Source organism: Nansenia antarctica (assembly GCF_963989245.1).
Source record: "Nansenia antarctica genome assembly, chromosome: 17".
NCBI classification, from domain to species: Eukaryota; Metazoa; Chordata; class Actinopteri; order Argentiniformes; family Microstomatidae; genus Nansenia; species Nansenia antarctica.
The window spans coordinates 3,724,428-3,739,427 of record NC_137687.1 but is presented as its reverse complement, the minus strand read 5'-3'; the positions used below and the strand labels follow the sequence as shown (position 1 = coordinate 3,739,427).

General features: G+C 47.2%; 1 protein-coding gene across 3 annotated transcripts in view; it reads left to right on the top strand.

Annotated features, from left to right (window-relative positions):
- The window catches only part of clcn3 (chloride channel 3), a 46,300-nt gene that overhangs the window by 27,832 nt on the left and 3,468 nt on the right, over positions 1-15,000 (top strand). For 2 of the 3 annotated variants that reach the window (XM_080547531.1, XM_080547530.1), the window contains exons 5-12: positions 537-659; positions 3,790-3,996; positions 4,515-4,595; positions 4,988-5,533; positions 6,040-6,226; positions 7,881-8,279; positions 9,744-9,960; positions 11,649-11,724. In XM_080547531.1, coding sequence (XP_080403657.1) covers positions 537-659; positions 3,790-3,996; positions 4,515-4,595; positions 4,988-5,533; positions 6,040-6,226; positions 7,881-8,279; positions 9,744-9,960; positions 11,649-11,724 — 1,836 coding nt within the window. The remainder of the gene's footprint in view (positions 1-536; positions 660-3,789; positions 3,997-4,514; positions 4,596-4,987; positions 5,534-6,039; positions 6,227-7,880; positions 8,280-9,743; positions 9,961-11,648; positions 11,725-15,000) is intronic. The other variant, XM_080547532.1, reaches the window with a different exon arrangement.

The following is a 15,000-nucleotide window of genomic DNA, read 5'->3' as shown; positions in this document are numbered from 1 at the left end:
ACACTATTCGGTTGTTAAGTCTGACGTCAAACGTGACGTTTAGCAATTTCCGGGTCCAAACCAGAAATTCCCCGCACCAGAGTACCAGTGCACTACAGCGGTAGAATGACAGTTCAATCGTTTTTTAGACTCGGATCTATTCATATAACAAGGGACACAGCACTTTCCCGTTTTCACCATATTTGTCAGCGTCTTTGAGCCTCGGAAAAGCGCTATATAAATATAATGTATTATTATTATTACTGAGGCATTTCGAAGAGAGCGCCTCAGCCAACGTTGGACCCGGAAACACGTCACGACTTAACAACCGAATACCGTTGTTTGAACTTGTTTTGACATCCCTGAGAGCACGGATGTCTTTCCGTATCGTTGAGCTCAATCAACTCAATCAAGTCAAAACCCCTCTTGGCTTTGAACCCTCTTGGCTTCTAATCTATTTTGTACTATTGTGAATAGAGGGCCTCACCTCAATGTACTGATGGTGTTATATGTGTAAACAGTGTGTTTCTGGGTGGTGTGTTCTCACCTCCTTCCAGGGTCCTGGGTCCTACATCATGAACTACTTCATGTACATCTACTGGGCCCTGTCCTTCGCCTTCCTGGCTGTGTTGTTGGTCAAAGTCTTCGCTCCCTACGCCTGTGGCTCAGGTATACCAGAGGTAAGCTTTGGATGATGCTGTCATGACATTACATGAGCTTAGAATGAGAAGGTTCTATCTCCGTTTAGAATGATAAGGTTCTATCTCCGTTTAGAATGATAAGGTTCTATCTCCGTTTAGAATGATGAGGTTCTATCTCCGTTTAGAATGAGAAGGTTCTATCTCCGTTTAGAATGATAAGGTTCTATCTCCGTTTAGAATTATAAGGTTCTATCTCCGTTTAGGGCAGTTCAGAGATATTGAGCGTCAAAGTTTTAACATTCCATTATGTTTTGTGAGATGGAACCTTTGTATTTTATTAATTACTAACTCAAAAATGTCAACATTTTAAAAATAACACCACACAGGCATTAATAAACACCAAATGGATCAGATTATGTAAAAAACTCAATTTTGACAAAAATGGAGATAGAACCTTATAATTCTAACATCACGATTAGATGTTCCTTGACCTTTGTAAAAGAACTACTACCAGAATTAGGGATGTGCATAACAAAAACATTTCATATTGGAATAATCGGCCGGGTGCAATGAACGAATAATCGATTATTCGATGTGTGCCGACATTCACAAAGGCAGCTATCATGGATCATCGGCAAGAAATCACTCAATATCTTAAACGCCAAAAAAACAACCTTTAACAGTGAAAAATCTATTTTATTCTGGTATTAATCCTCATGAATTTCTCCTTCTGTATACTTAAATTAGGCATAACAATAACAACATAACAATAAGGCAGAACAGGAAAAAGGCATGCTCCCAATACCCTGCTCACACATTAGAGGGGTGTATAAATCCAGTAGCCCATTTGGCGGGAACCCACCCCATCTGGCAACCCTGCATGCATTACCTCCACCAGCCTCCCCTGATGGGCATCCTTACTTGAGGCTATTTCAACAGTCAGTGAGATGGTGGTCCAGTGGTCTAGCACCGCGGTCTACAGTACACACACATGCCCATGTCGGCATGGGTTCGAATCCGGCCCATGCCCTGCTGACATACCCTCTCTCTCCCTTCTTCTCATTACTTTCCTGTCTGTCTTCACTGTATCTGTCTAATAAAATGTACAAATATGAGTGGGACTGCCCCACTCAGAAAAAAACAAACAAACAAAAAACACAGTCAGTTAGATGTTTTCTAGGAGGAGGCCAGGCATGAAACTATATCCAGGCCAGGCTAACTATATCCTTCCAGGTCAGGACTGCTTTGATAGCAAGATGGAGGATTGACTCTGACTTCTGCCTCCCTGGTGGGATCACTTCCTGGGGTAGGAGGCAGAACCTGTCAGGTTCAGGTGTCCTCTCTGTCTGCCCCGGGCCGGCACACATCCCGGGTCCTCTTCAGTTCATACTAACTACTACTACAGAACATGAAAAATGCATGTACGTACTGATTGGACAAATTATTGTCCTGCTTTCTCTGTTCGTGCCTAAACACGAGCCAGCCTCCGAGATCCTATCTACGCAGGACAGTTTGGGAGGAATGGTTTGCAGAGTATTGATGCTATTATGTCCCGATGGTACCTCTAATGAGCTGGGGATCGATTCAATGCAGATCCCCCATAAAGGGGCCTCACTGGAAAACAGGATGTATAGCTGTATTAAGAGTCGTTGTATTAAGAGTCGTTTGTAACTCAGCTGTGAGAGAAATGGGTGAATGGATTTTCCAACGCAACTCATCTCCCGCCTTGACTACTGCAACGCACTCCTGGCCGGGCTCCCCGCCTCTGCCATCAGACCTCTGCAGCTCATCCAGAACGCTGCTGCCCGTCTGGTGTTCAATCTGCTCCCCAAATATTCTCATGTTACCCCCCTCCTTCACACCCTGCACTGGCTCCCGTTAGCAGCTCGCATCAGATTCAAGACCATGGTGCTTGCCAACCAGGCGGCAAAACGGACAGCCCCTGCCTACCTGCAGGCAATGGTCACCATGGGTCACCCCCCAAACATCAGCCCGTTCACTCCGCTCCTCCACCTCACGGCAGTCACGCTGCCCGGTCACGTCTCTTCACTACACTGGCTCCCCGCTGGTGGAATGAGCTTCCCACAGCTGTCAGAACTGCAGAGTCACTCCCCATCTTCTGCCGGAGACAAAGTCTTTCTTCTTCTATCACGACGACTGCCAGTGGCCCCTGGCCTGAGCTAGATTACTCTTCCTGCTACGACTGGTGGATTGATGATTCACTTGCTTAGTCAAATGTATCGATTGTAAGTCGCTTTGGAATAAGGCGTCTGCTAAATGCCAAAAATGTAAACGTAACTCAAAGATGGTACAGCAGGGCTTTCCCCTAAACTATAGTACTAGCTGTGGCGTGCGTTGGATTGACGGGTGTATAGTTTAGATACGTCATGTACCAGTACCAGTTCTCTCTTGAATTATTTAAATAAATGTCCAATTAGACTAAATTGGATGAATAAAGGTTGAATCAAAATGCAAGAATACTAAATATTCAGAATACTGAATATCAAACCATAGTTAAACCATTAAATCATAAAGTCTCTCTTGTAGACTCTCTTGTAGTCAGTGTAATCCAGCTGGGAGTGGTTCCTGCGGTGTAGGAACAGAAACATTTGGAGGAGAGCGAGAGCGGGGATAGAACCGGAGCCTGGAGATTCTCTTAATCATTCATGTCTGCCTTTCTGAAACTAATGAGGGAAATTAGACTTCTTTTATGCCTCATCTAACCTTACACCCGTTTAGTAGAGAGAGGAAGGGGACATTTCATGTCACCGCTTAATTGATTCCCCACTGTGTGGGGTTGTCTATGTCTGTGTCTGTGTCTGTGTCTGTGTCTATGTCTGTGTCTGTGTCTATGTCTGTGTGTCTGTGTCTACGTCTATGTCTGTGTCTACGTCTATGTCTATTACACAACTGTTTCTATCTGTTATATGAACATGTTTTCTACCTGTACTGTCCAGCCATAATAATAATAATAATAATAATAATAATACATTAGACTTATATAGCGCTTTTCTAGACACACACACACACACACACACACACACACACACACACACACACAGACACAGACACGCACACACACACACACGGTCACACGCACAGACACACACAAAGACGCTTGTAACACACCCAGCCATAACACACGCCCTCTCTGTCTGTGTTCTCCCAGATCAAGACCATCCTGAGTGGGTTCATCATCCGGGGCTACCTGGGGAAGTGGACCCTGATGATCAAGACCATCACCCTGGTGCTGGCCACGGCGTCGGGCCTGAGCCTGGGGAAGGAGGGTCCGCTGGTCCACGTGGCCTGCTGCTGCGGGAACATCTTCTCCTACCTCTTCCCCAAGTACAGCAAGAACGAGGCCAAGAAGCGGGAGGTAGGGTGGCTAGGGTGCTAGGGTGCTAGTGTGCTAGTGTGCTAGTGTGCTAGTGTGCTAGTGTGCCGATGTGACGATAGGCGTTCTCCTAGAACGTGGCGATGTATCCTGAAAGTGTCTCTCAGGGGTCGCTGATCGCTGAAGTAACATGTGGTGTGATACTGTTACAGTAGGTCTATGAGAGAACCTGGATCACACTGTCTTTACTGTCGTTCGGTGTGTTTGGGTGTCGTCTAAGTCTGTTTCGGTGTGTTTGGGTGTTGTCTAAGTCTGTTTCGGTGTGTTTGGGTGTTGTCTAAGTCTGTTTCGGTGTGTTTGGGTGTTGTCTAAGTCTGTTTGGGTGTGTTTGGGTGTCGTCTAAGTCTGTTTCGGTGTGTTTGGGTGTTGTCTAAGTCTGTTTCGGTGTGTTTGGGTGTTGTCTAAGTCTGTTTGGGTGTGTTTGGGTGTTGTCTAAGTCTGTTTCGGGGTGTTTGGGTGTTGTCTAAGTCTGTTTGGGTGTGTTTGTTGTGCCTGTGCAGGTCCTGTCAGCTGCGTCAGCGGCGGGGGTGTCGGTGGCTTTCGGGGCTCCGATAGGAGGAGTGCTCTTCAGCTTGGAGGAGGTACGTAACGTTACATACTGAACAAAGTGGATGTGTGAATGTATGCTTTTGTATTTCATACTGAACTCATTCAGCAACATTTGAGCTAGCAAGTCGTGAGTTTAGAATGAGAAGGTTCTATCTCCATTTAGGGCAGTTCAGAGATATTGAGCGTCAAAGTTTTTACATTCCATCATGTTCTGTGAGATGGAACCTTTGTATTTGATTAATTACTAACTCAAAAATGTCAAAATTTTAAAAATAACACCACACAGGCATTAATAAACACCTATTGGATCAGATTATGTAAAAAACTAAATTTTGACAAAAATGGAGATAGAACCTTATAATTCTAACGTCACAATATACTCTATGTTCCTCTCTCCTCTCCTCCCCGTGGCGGTGGTCCTCAGGTGAGTTACTACTTCCCTCTGAAGACCCTGTGGCGCTCCTTCTTCGCCGCCCTAGTGGCGGCCTTCGTGCTGCGCAGCATCAACCCGTTCGGCAACAGCCGCCTGGTGCTGTTCTACGTGGAGTACCACACCCCCTGGTACCTGTTTGAGCTGTTCCCCTTCATCCTGCTGGGCGTGTTCGGGGGCCTGTGGGGGGCGTTCTTCATCCGCGCCAACATCGCCTGGTGCCGCCGACGCAAGTCCACCCGCTTCGGCAAGTACCCGGTCCTGGAGGTGATCTTCGTGGCGGCCATCACGGCCGTGGTGGCGTTCCCCAACCCCTACACGCGGCAGAACACCAGCGAGCTGATCAAGGAGCTGTTCACCGACTGCGGCCCGCTGGAGTCGTCCCAGCTGTGCCAGTACCGGAGTCAGATGAACGGCAGCAAGGCGTACGTGGAGGTGCCTAACCGCCCGGCGGGGCCCGGGGTGTACGCGGCCATGTGGCAGCTGTGCCTCGCCCTCATCTTCAAGATCATCATGACTATCTTCACTTTTGGACTCAAGGTGAGGCGGTTTTTTCGGTTGCCACGGTATCGTTTAAGAATCGAAATCGTGATACTTAAACTGGTATCTGTATCGATGTCAAATGTTTGGTGTAGCTAGTGACAACTCTAGGCGGGACAGGGGAGAGTAGAGATGTTGGGCGTTTAGAGAGGTTCCATGCTAGGTGTAAGGTGGGATCTAAAACAAAATTAATATTATTTTGGGAAAGCGGCCTTACTTACTTTCCAAATGGGTCCTGATTGGAAAATAATCCAATTAATGGTTCAGAATGATGTTAATTGATGACCAATGAATTTGATCCTTGAGTGTTTGTAGTGTGATTCTGGGGTTTTTTCTAGGTGCGTAATATTTATGGTTATTATCTATAATCTTCAATTCAATTCAATTCAACTTTATTCGCCATGTGCAGTGCACTAGGAACATGACTTGGTATTCAACCATACTAAACAAGCTACAGTACATACAACAACAAGACGACGACACGACAATACTATTCCTCTCCTCAGGTGCCGGCGGGCTTGTTCATCCCCAGCATGGCCATCGGGGCCATCGCCGGGCGCATCGTGGGCATCGCCGTGGAGCAGCTGGCGTACTACCACCACGACTGGTTCCTGTTCAGGGAGTGGTGCGAGGTGGGCACCGACTGCGTCACCCCGGGACTGTACGCCATGGTGGGGGCGGCCGCCTGTCTGGGTGAGTCTGGCTGCCTGCTTCATCTGGCTGCCTGTTCATCTGGCTGTCTGTCTGTTCATCTGGCTGTCTGTGTATCTGGCTGTCTGTCTGTGTATCTGGCTGTCTGTCTGTGTATCTGGCTGTCTGTCTGTTCATCTGGCTGTCTGTCTGTTCATCTGGCTGTCTGCCTGTTCATCTGGCTGTCTGTGTATCTGGCTGTCTGTGTATCTGGCTGTCTGTCTGTGTATCTGTCTGTCTGTGTATCTGTCTGTCTGTGTATCTGTCTGTCTGTGTATCTGGCTGTCTGTGTATCTGTCTGTCTGTGTATTTGGCTGTCTGTCTGTGTATCTGTCTGTCTGTCTGTGTGTCTGTCAGAGAAGTCTCTTCTCTCTTCATATCTGTCTTTCTGTCATCTCTGTCTGTGCAATGGACCTATCGCTAAGCCACGCCCCCCCATTGAAAACTCAGACAAACAAACAACGCTTCACTGACACTGACAGTGACTGACTGACCGACCGTGACTGAATGACATTCAGGGCCCTATTATGCACTTCTTAACTTGCCGTCTTAAGTCTTAATTAAGACGCACCGCCAGGTTAAGACCTACCGCCACCCTTATTATGCGCTTCATACGCGCTACTGCTATTATGCCGGTGTCGATAGGCGCCCACACATAAGACGTAATACTCCCGTGCATATATTACTCATTGTGGGAGTGTTCATATGTTAATGAAGTGCACTAGGCGCCCCTGCTATTATGCGATCTGACTTTGCTCCTAGCGCTAAGAAGTGGTTTGAAAAGTTCTTAAGTTTAGACTTCATGCACGTTTTGAAACACGAGCGCACCTCCGCGGTTTGCGCATGCATGTGGGCACACATGAACACGCACGTGGCTCCACGGCAAGACGTCAATTACGGTCACAGTATAAATGCTTTATTTCAGAAGGGAGAGGCAGAGAAGCGCGCTGACCTCCTTCTTAGGACTTCCATAATAGCATAGCGCTAATGACTTAACGCAGCCGGTTCTTAAAGGGAATGGCACCTGGCACGCTGATTGGGTTGATTGAGAAGACGCCCAAAACACACCCATGACTAATTTCTTTGCTTAGCGCCGGGTTTTAGGCGCCCACTACCGCACGCATAATAGCAAAGTGGCCTTGACCACGCCTCCACGTCTTACGTTTAGATCTACCGCCTCGTCTTATTGCTTAAGACTTATGAAGTGCATAATAGGGCCCTCAATGACTTACAATGGCGGGAGTTGGCAAATTTCTGATTTCTGATTTACCACAGCCAAGTAATAGACATGTTGTTTTTTAAAGATGACAAGAATATTTAGTCTAGAAGCTTTTCACCATCAGATATTAGCGAGTTGTTTGTCCGAGTTTTCTGCCTGTAGTGACTTTTGCTGTGATTGGCCAATTTCTATTTTGGGGCGTGGCTTAACGATAGGTCCATAGACTTTAGAGCTTGTCATACGATAAGGCCAGCTCTCCCGTCTCTGTAACACATTTTGTGGCAATTTGTCAGTGTAATAATAATAATAATAATACTGCTGTTACTGGCACTGCTGTCAAGGTATTCTGTAAGAGCGAAGAGAGGAAGAAATCGCATGTTTTTTCTCCTTTTTGTAATCTAATCTAATCTGGGTCTGTGTGGTCGTGTTGCGGTCCAGGTGGCGTGACGAGGATGACCGTGTCCCTCGTGGTCATCGTGTTCGAGCTGACCGGGGGGTTAGAGTACATCGTGCCCCTCATGGCGGCGGTGATGACCAGCAAGTGGGTGGGCGACGCGTTTGGACGCGAGGGTATCTACGAGGCGCACATCCGCCTCAACGGGTACCCCTTCCTCGACGCCAAGGAGGAGTTCACCCACACCACGTTGGCCCGGGAGGTGATGCGGCCGCGGCAGAGCGACCCTCCGCTGGCGGTCCTGACGCAGGATGACCTGACGGTGGAGGAGCTGCAGATGATCATCAACGAGACCAGCTGCAACGGCTTCCCCGTCATCGTGTCCAAGGAGAGTCAGAGGCTGGTCGGCTTCGCCCTGCGCAGGGACATCACCATCGCTATAGGTGAGGAGGAGGGGGAGGGGGAGGGGGGACGACGACATCACCATCGCTATAGGTGAGGGGGGAGGGGGGGGGGGGACATCACCATCGCTATAGGTGAGGAGGAGGGGGGGGGGCGGGGGACGTAACCATCGCTATAGGTGAGGAGGGTGGGAGGGAGGGGGGGGGGACATCACCATCGCTATAGGTGAGGAGGGGGGGGGGGACAGTGACATGACCATCGCTATAGGTGAGGGGGGGGAGCTGAGGGGGGAGGGGGGTGCACTCTGATGCAATCTGCCCAGTTGTACTTACAATAAACCGGCATTTTTTGAGTCTTACGAGTTATGATCAATGTAATGTTAGCTAGCTACCTCTAAACATGGATTTGGTTGGGCATAAATTAATGAATTTGAGGTGGTAAATATAGCCACAGTCTGGCTATCTTATCTGTCTGGTTAACTTATTGGTTATTGATATGGATCAACGTGCTGGATAAGAAGTCTATGATTTGTTCTTGCAATTGAGTTGACCCTCCCTTTTGCCCATTGCTGACCCCTCCCTGTCCCTAGCTCTTTAGCTGTCTAGTTTTAGGTTTTGTAGTTTTAGTTTAGTTTTAGACTATCTTAGACTGTTTTAGACTAGTTTTAGTTTTAGACTATGTAGTTTTAGTTTAGTTTTAGACTATGTAGGTTTGTGGTGGATGTTGTTGTTGTTGTTGTAATGCCTGTGAACAGGTCACACTTGAAAATGTGTGGGGCTCAATGTGTTTTTACCTGTATAAAATTGTAGGTGAAAGAGACTATGTGATCCTAAATAAACTATATGAAAAAGCTGTCCTGGACAAGGCTAACAAGATAATCGCCAAGATGTAACTATAAGCTCTTAAAACTATCATTTGTCCCATTCTCCATTAAACTAATCAATTCGCTCAAGCAGAAACGATGATTAGGACATGATCACCAGCACCTGCACTTTATCTTAGACACCACTTGAAGGGCCATGTGCAATATTCGAAAACACCACTTGAAGGGTTATGTGCAATATATATTTATACCAAATGATGCCATGTCCAGGTGGAAACTGCTGCCAATGTCACTCAATGTTTGTTGCTGTCCTGTTGTTTACTTTGTCTACTGTATGTTGTATGTATCGTCTCTGTTGCACTTGAAGCATGAAAGTACCATGCCCAAGACAAATTTCCCCTCGGGGACAATAAAGTATAATCAATCAATCAATCAATCAATCAAATAAAGGTAAAAATAAATAAAAGTGAGGCTCAAATTAAAACATCCCTCGTGATGTTCCTCTGTCTCTCTCCCCCTCCCCACCTCCCCCATCACCTCCTTCACTCCCCTCCCCCCTCCCCTCCCCCCCTCCCCTCCCCTCCCCCCTCCCCTCCCCCCTCCCCTCCCCCCTCCCCCTCCCCCCTCCCCTCCCCTCCCCTCCCCCCTCCCCTCCCTCCCCTCTCTCCTCCTCCTCTGACAGAGAACGCCAGGCGCAAGCAGGAGGGCATCATGCTGAACTCGCGGGTGTACTTCACCCAGCACGCCCCCACGCTGCCCGCCGACAGCCCGCGGCCCCTCAAGCTGCGCAGCATCCTGGACATGAGCCCCTTCACCGTCACCGACCACACGCCCATGGAGATCGTGGTGGACATCTTCCGCAAGCTGGGCCTGCGCCAGTGCCTGGTCACCCACAACGGGTGAGACACAGGGAGGGGGAGGGAGGGAGCAGGGGGGGGGGGGGGGGGGGGGGGGGGGGCTGAGGGAGGGAGGGGGGGGGCAGGGGGCTCAAAATGGGTAGGAGAGCTTCCTGGTTGGGAGGAAGGAGAGGCGGGTCGGAGGAGGAGGAAGAGCGATGACTCGGGGGGGGAAAGAGAGACGCTCATCCATCGCTGCCTTCCCCCCCGTCCGCCTCGACTAACGTAACACCTCGACAGCTAACAGAGTTCCCTCTCACAAACCCAACACACACACACATACACAGTCACAGACTCTTTCCCTCACTGCAGGGGGGGGGAGGGTGCATGCTTGGGAACCCTGGGATTGACCCTGTACACCTGCATGGCCTCTCCCACTAACTGTGCTACACTGTGGCCTCCCCTAACTGTGTGTGCTATGCTCACCGACGCTATCGTATGCTATTGCTACCGGATGGATAACACACCGTTGTAGTAGAGAATACACTGGGTAGTATACTTCTAGTCCACAGTAATCATACACAAGACAATATAGTGGCTAAAGGTAGCCCTTCTGACACTCAGAGGAAAGGAATTCATTGAATTTCATTGTCTCATTGAGACATGATTGGTAGACGGTAGAAGGTCTTTGTCATAGTCAGATCATGTGATCATATGTGATCATGTGAGCTTGAGTCAGAACATCGATGGTTTGTGTTCAATTCCTGTAAATGCTGAAAATGATATGATTGGTCACATGACCGTCACATGGTTGGGTTTGTGGTCGTTAATAGCTGTGGATTATTACGTATTACGGCACTGGTTATTGACTCTTCAGAGCCACCTGCTGGTCAACGTGGGTAATTGCAGGAGAAGCAGGGTAAAATCATTTGACAACCTCTCTAGACTACATTGATATTCTAGGTTTATTTTTGACACAAATTAATAAGGCTGAGAGCAGTAGAATGACTGAGAAACACATATGACAGCAGTTCATTGTTTTAAGTTTTCCATTTTTCGAAATTATCTGTATTTCTCTTCTATCCTTCTCAGTTGTTTGACGCCATTTTTTTTTCTGTCTCTTTTGATTTTACACTCACAGTGATACACACAGTGATACACACATCAGGAATATAGAGTCCTACATTGTTCACCTCATGCCACCTCTCTCAAGATTAGATTTCCATCACGAATGATTGACAGTCAGAGTGAATGGTTTGCACAAATAACAACACAGGTAGTGAATGCATCCGACTGACACCCACTGATATAACGTCACTGTTTGTAAGCAAGTAGCCAGTAGTAACGATGTAGGATAGGAGTCTGTCTCCTGTTTCTGTAGGCCGCTAGTTGTAGGTCTATATTTGTATTTATGATTTATTTATTCATTCATTTATTTGATATTTCTATTATAATATGTATGTTTTATACTACAATCACCTTATGTTCTGTTATGTTTTGTTATATCATATTAAGTTGAAGTATGCTTAAGTTATCCCTGTATGTTCTGTATGTTTTCTGCTGCTATTGTGTGTGCGTGCGTGCGTGCGTGTGTGTGTGTGCGTGTGTGCGTGTGTGTGTGTGTGCGTGCGTGTGAGACTGTCTCACTCTCTCTCTCTCTCTCTGTCTCTGTGTGTTGTTGTTGTTGTTGTTGTTGATGTTGTTGTTGTTGTGCTGCGGGCCGTCTCCATAGTAACGGGTGTGTGTTGCAGGATTGTGTTGGGCATCATCACTAAGAAGAATATATTAGAACACCTGGAGGAGCTCAAGCAACACGTGGAGCCCCTGGTGACTAGCCCCGCCCCCTTTCCACCTCTTAGGCCCCTCCCCCCGCCTCTTAGGAGGGACGCATGCAACTGTGTGAAAGAGTAACTGACAGTTCCCGACGTCCAATAGAGAATAAGAATGAGAAACACCCCTTCTGCTTCTTCCTGTTTCACTCACACACTCATTTTCGGGGGTTCGGGGTGTGAAATGTGCATTCACTGGATTCTGGATACCTTGTCATTCAAAAGCACCAGTGTCACTCTCTCAATGTCCCCTGTTCATCGTCATCGTCATCATCAGGCTTTGATTGACTAGCTACAGTTCTAAGATCAGATGTAACTGTATGTAAAAGCTCTCTCTCTCTCTCTTCCTGGTTTATACGGAGTCCTATAATGTTGGACTTCTATGGGAACTGTCATCTAAAGGCTTGAGTTAGTTAGACACCCCCTTACTGTCGCTTCAGAACCATTCCCATCCACAGGGTATCCACGGTGTCTTGAAAAGTATTAAAAGTTGATAAATCAATTTGGGGAAAATCAAGACCCTTAATAAGTATTAAAAAGTCTTATCACGATTTTATGAGGTCTTGAATTTTGTAGGTATTTTTCTGAATTAGACTCTGTCCAAAGAGTTTGAGTCCTAAAAACTTTTAGTAAAAGTTCGTGAATTTATTAGTTTTATTAAAAAACTAAGATGAACCGGAAATTCTGTTGTATGATAGTGGTCTAGTCTATTGCAAACTAAAACTGTTAAAAAGTTAAAAGGTGTCACTGATGTAAACGGTTACAGCTCGAAGTGGCGGTGAGGTCTGGAAAAATATTGACAAGGTATTTAAAAAGTCTTAGAAAGGTATTGAAATTAACCTCAAGATTCCTGTATATACCCTGAGTAGGTAACATAGACACGGCTGTTCTAGTGTCAACTGTCACTTAGATCCAACTGTCACTTAGATCCAACTGTCACTTAGATCCAACTGTCACTTAGATCCAACTGTCACTTTCAAATTAACCTCAAGATTCCTGTATATACCCTGTATCCAACTCCATCCTGTACAGTCCTGGCACTGGTAGCGTTGAGCTGCTTCACGACGGCACAGTCTTCATAGACATAAGCATGAATATACCTCCATGTATATTTCTAGAATTCCCCTGCTGCTCTCCCTATACATACAGTCATGTAGTCATGTCTGTCTCTGTGTGTGTGTTTTCACTCTTCAATCCACATCACACACACACACACACACCTTAGTCATCTTACTCTAGAAGCTCACACAATATGACCTCCAATTAACGACTGCTTTTTCCTCTTTCTGTTTTGTTGTTAAACCCCTCCCTCCCCTTCCCTCTCGCCCCCGCGCCCTGGGTCGCTGCAGATCAACAACCTCTGACCTGACGCGTAGCGCCGTCGCCTTAACCGATTGGCGAGTAATCGCCGTGTGGGAGCGGACTATTGTTTTTGTTTCGGGGGGGGGGGGGGAGAGAGAGAGAGCGTAGAGGGCTACCACCCTCCCCCTCCACCTTCCCACCCTGCTGTTGTAGTGAGAGTGAACTTTGATAGTGTAGTGGTGGTGTTGTTACTAGTGGGCTAGAAGAGTGCAATGATAATACCTGTAGAGGTAGTTAGCAGCACCTGTGATCCCCCCCCCCCCCACCCTAAACCTACCCTTCACCCCTCACCCCCCTCCGGCCCCTCCTCCGGCCCCTCCGGCCCCCCCCCCACACCCTCCTGACCTGATCTGATCTGTGTGGCGTTCGTTTCACCGGCGTTTCCATGCCTCCTGCTCGGTTACCGTAGCTGTAGCACTAACCCCTCCTCCTCCTCCTTCTTACAGGCCCGCCCTCCAACAGGCTGTCTCACCTGTACTGTACCAGACCTGAGTCTAAATAGTAGTTTGGTTTTCATTCAAATACCGGTGCTTCGGGTGCTCTTAGTCTTGATATAGCTTAGTTGCAATGGAAACCAATGGAAACAGTCCAGACTCTCAAAAATCCTAAACATTGTCCATCTGGCACACCTGGCCAAGCTAAATGAAGTATTTGGAAAGGAAAAGCTATGCCATTTGGACCCAGGTCTGTACTGTACTGTAGCTCTGTTAGTAGACAAAACAATTCAGCATTCAGACTGTCTCACCTCTCCCTCCAATGTCTCCAGATGTGTCACTACTACGTACACTCCAATTTAACAGAAAACATTTTCAATGTTGAATTCAAGAGCACGTGTTTGGATTCATTACAAGAAGTACAATTCAAAATGAATGCTCCGACAGCTGTCTAGTTTCACAATGTTTGACACTGTAATTGACTCACTCAACTCGTTTCTAGAATTGTGAGAAACATTTTCGTTCAATTTCAACCTAACGTAGCTTGCAACAACGTGCTCTTGAATTAGCATGGGAACTGTAGCTAAGCGTTGTAAAGGAATGTTTCCTGGACACAGACAGGGTGGGTTTGGTTGGTAAGGCAGAGGTGTTCTGTCTGTCTTCACTGCCCTTCCTTATAGGATCCTGTATCACTGTTCATCACTGAGTATCTCCTCAGGCTTCTGGACTGTTCTCTCGAAAGAGAGGCTACTCACTCACTCCCCATTCTTCCTGATTACTCACCACCTCTCCTTTCCTCCTCTCCTCTTTCCTCCTCCTCTCCTCCTACCTTCCTCAGCACCGGTGGGACTCATGTTTTTGTTGGCATGGCTGCTATCACGGATGGCTGCCTGTTCTGAGTGGTTTTAAGCATGACCATGTTCCTCATTTCAGCTTTGCCTTGGGCTCAGACGCTCACAGGAAATACAGATCAGATCAACCAGAGAGCTTTTCGGTCTCGTTGGAAAATAGGCCATGAATCCCCAACCGAGTACAATTTGTCCCATATTATTTCTCAGATTTATTACATCTTTATTAACATCAGGAGGTCCCAATTTTAAAAATCCTGCAAAAGTTGTACAAATGAGCTTCATTTTGTTAGTTGTTAGTTAAATTGAGCAAAAGCAACCTGCCGTGATTGAATGTATGTTATAATTTTTCCTAGATTCCAGTTTCTCATGCCCCAGAATCCAAAACCGTCCAACCACAATTGCCAACAAAAAGATGATGTCATTCTCTTCCACGCTTGCTACACAAGTACCCTGCCAGCTCAACTGACGCTCTCACTCTCTCTCTCTCTCTCTCTCTCTCTCTCTCTCTCTCTCTCTCTCTCTCTCTCTCTCTCTCTCTCTCTCTCTCTCTCTCCTCTCTCTCTCTCTCCTCTCTCTCTCTCTCCCTCTCTCTCCCTCTCTCTCTCTCTCTCCCCCCCCCCCACAGGC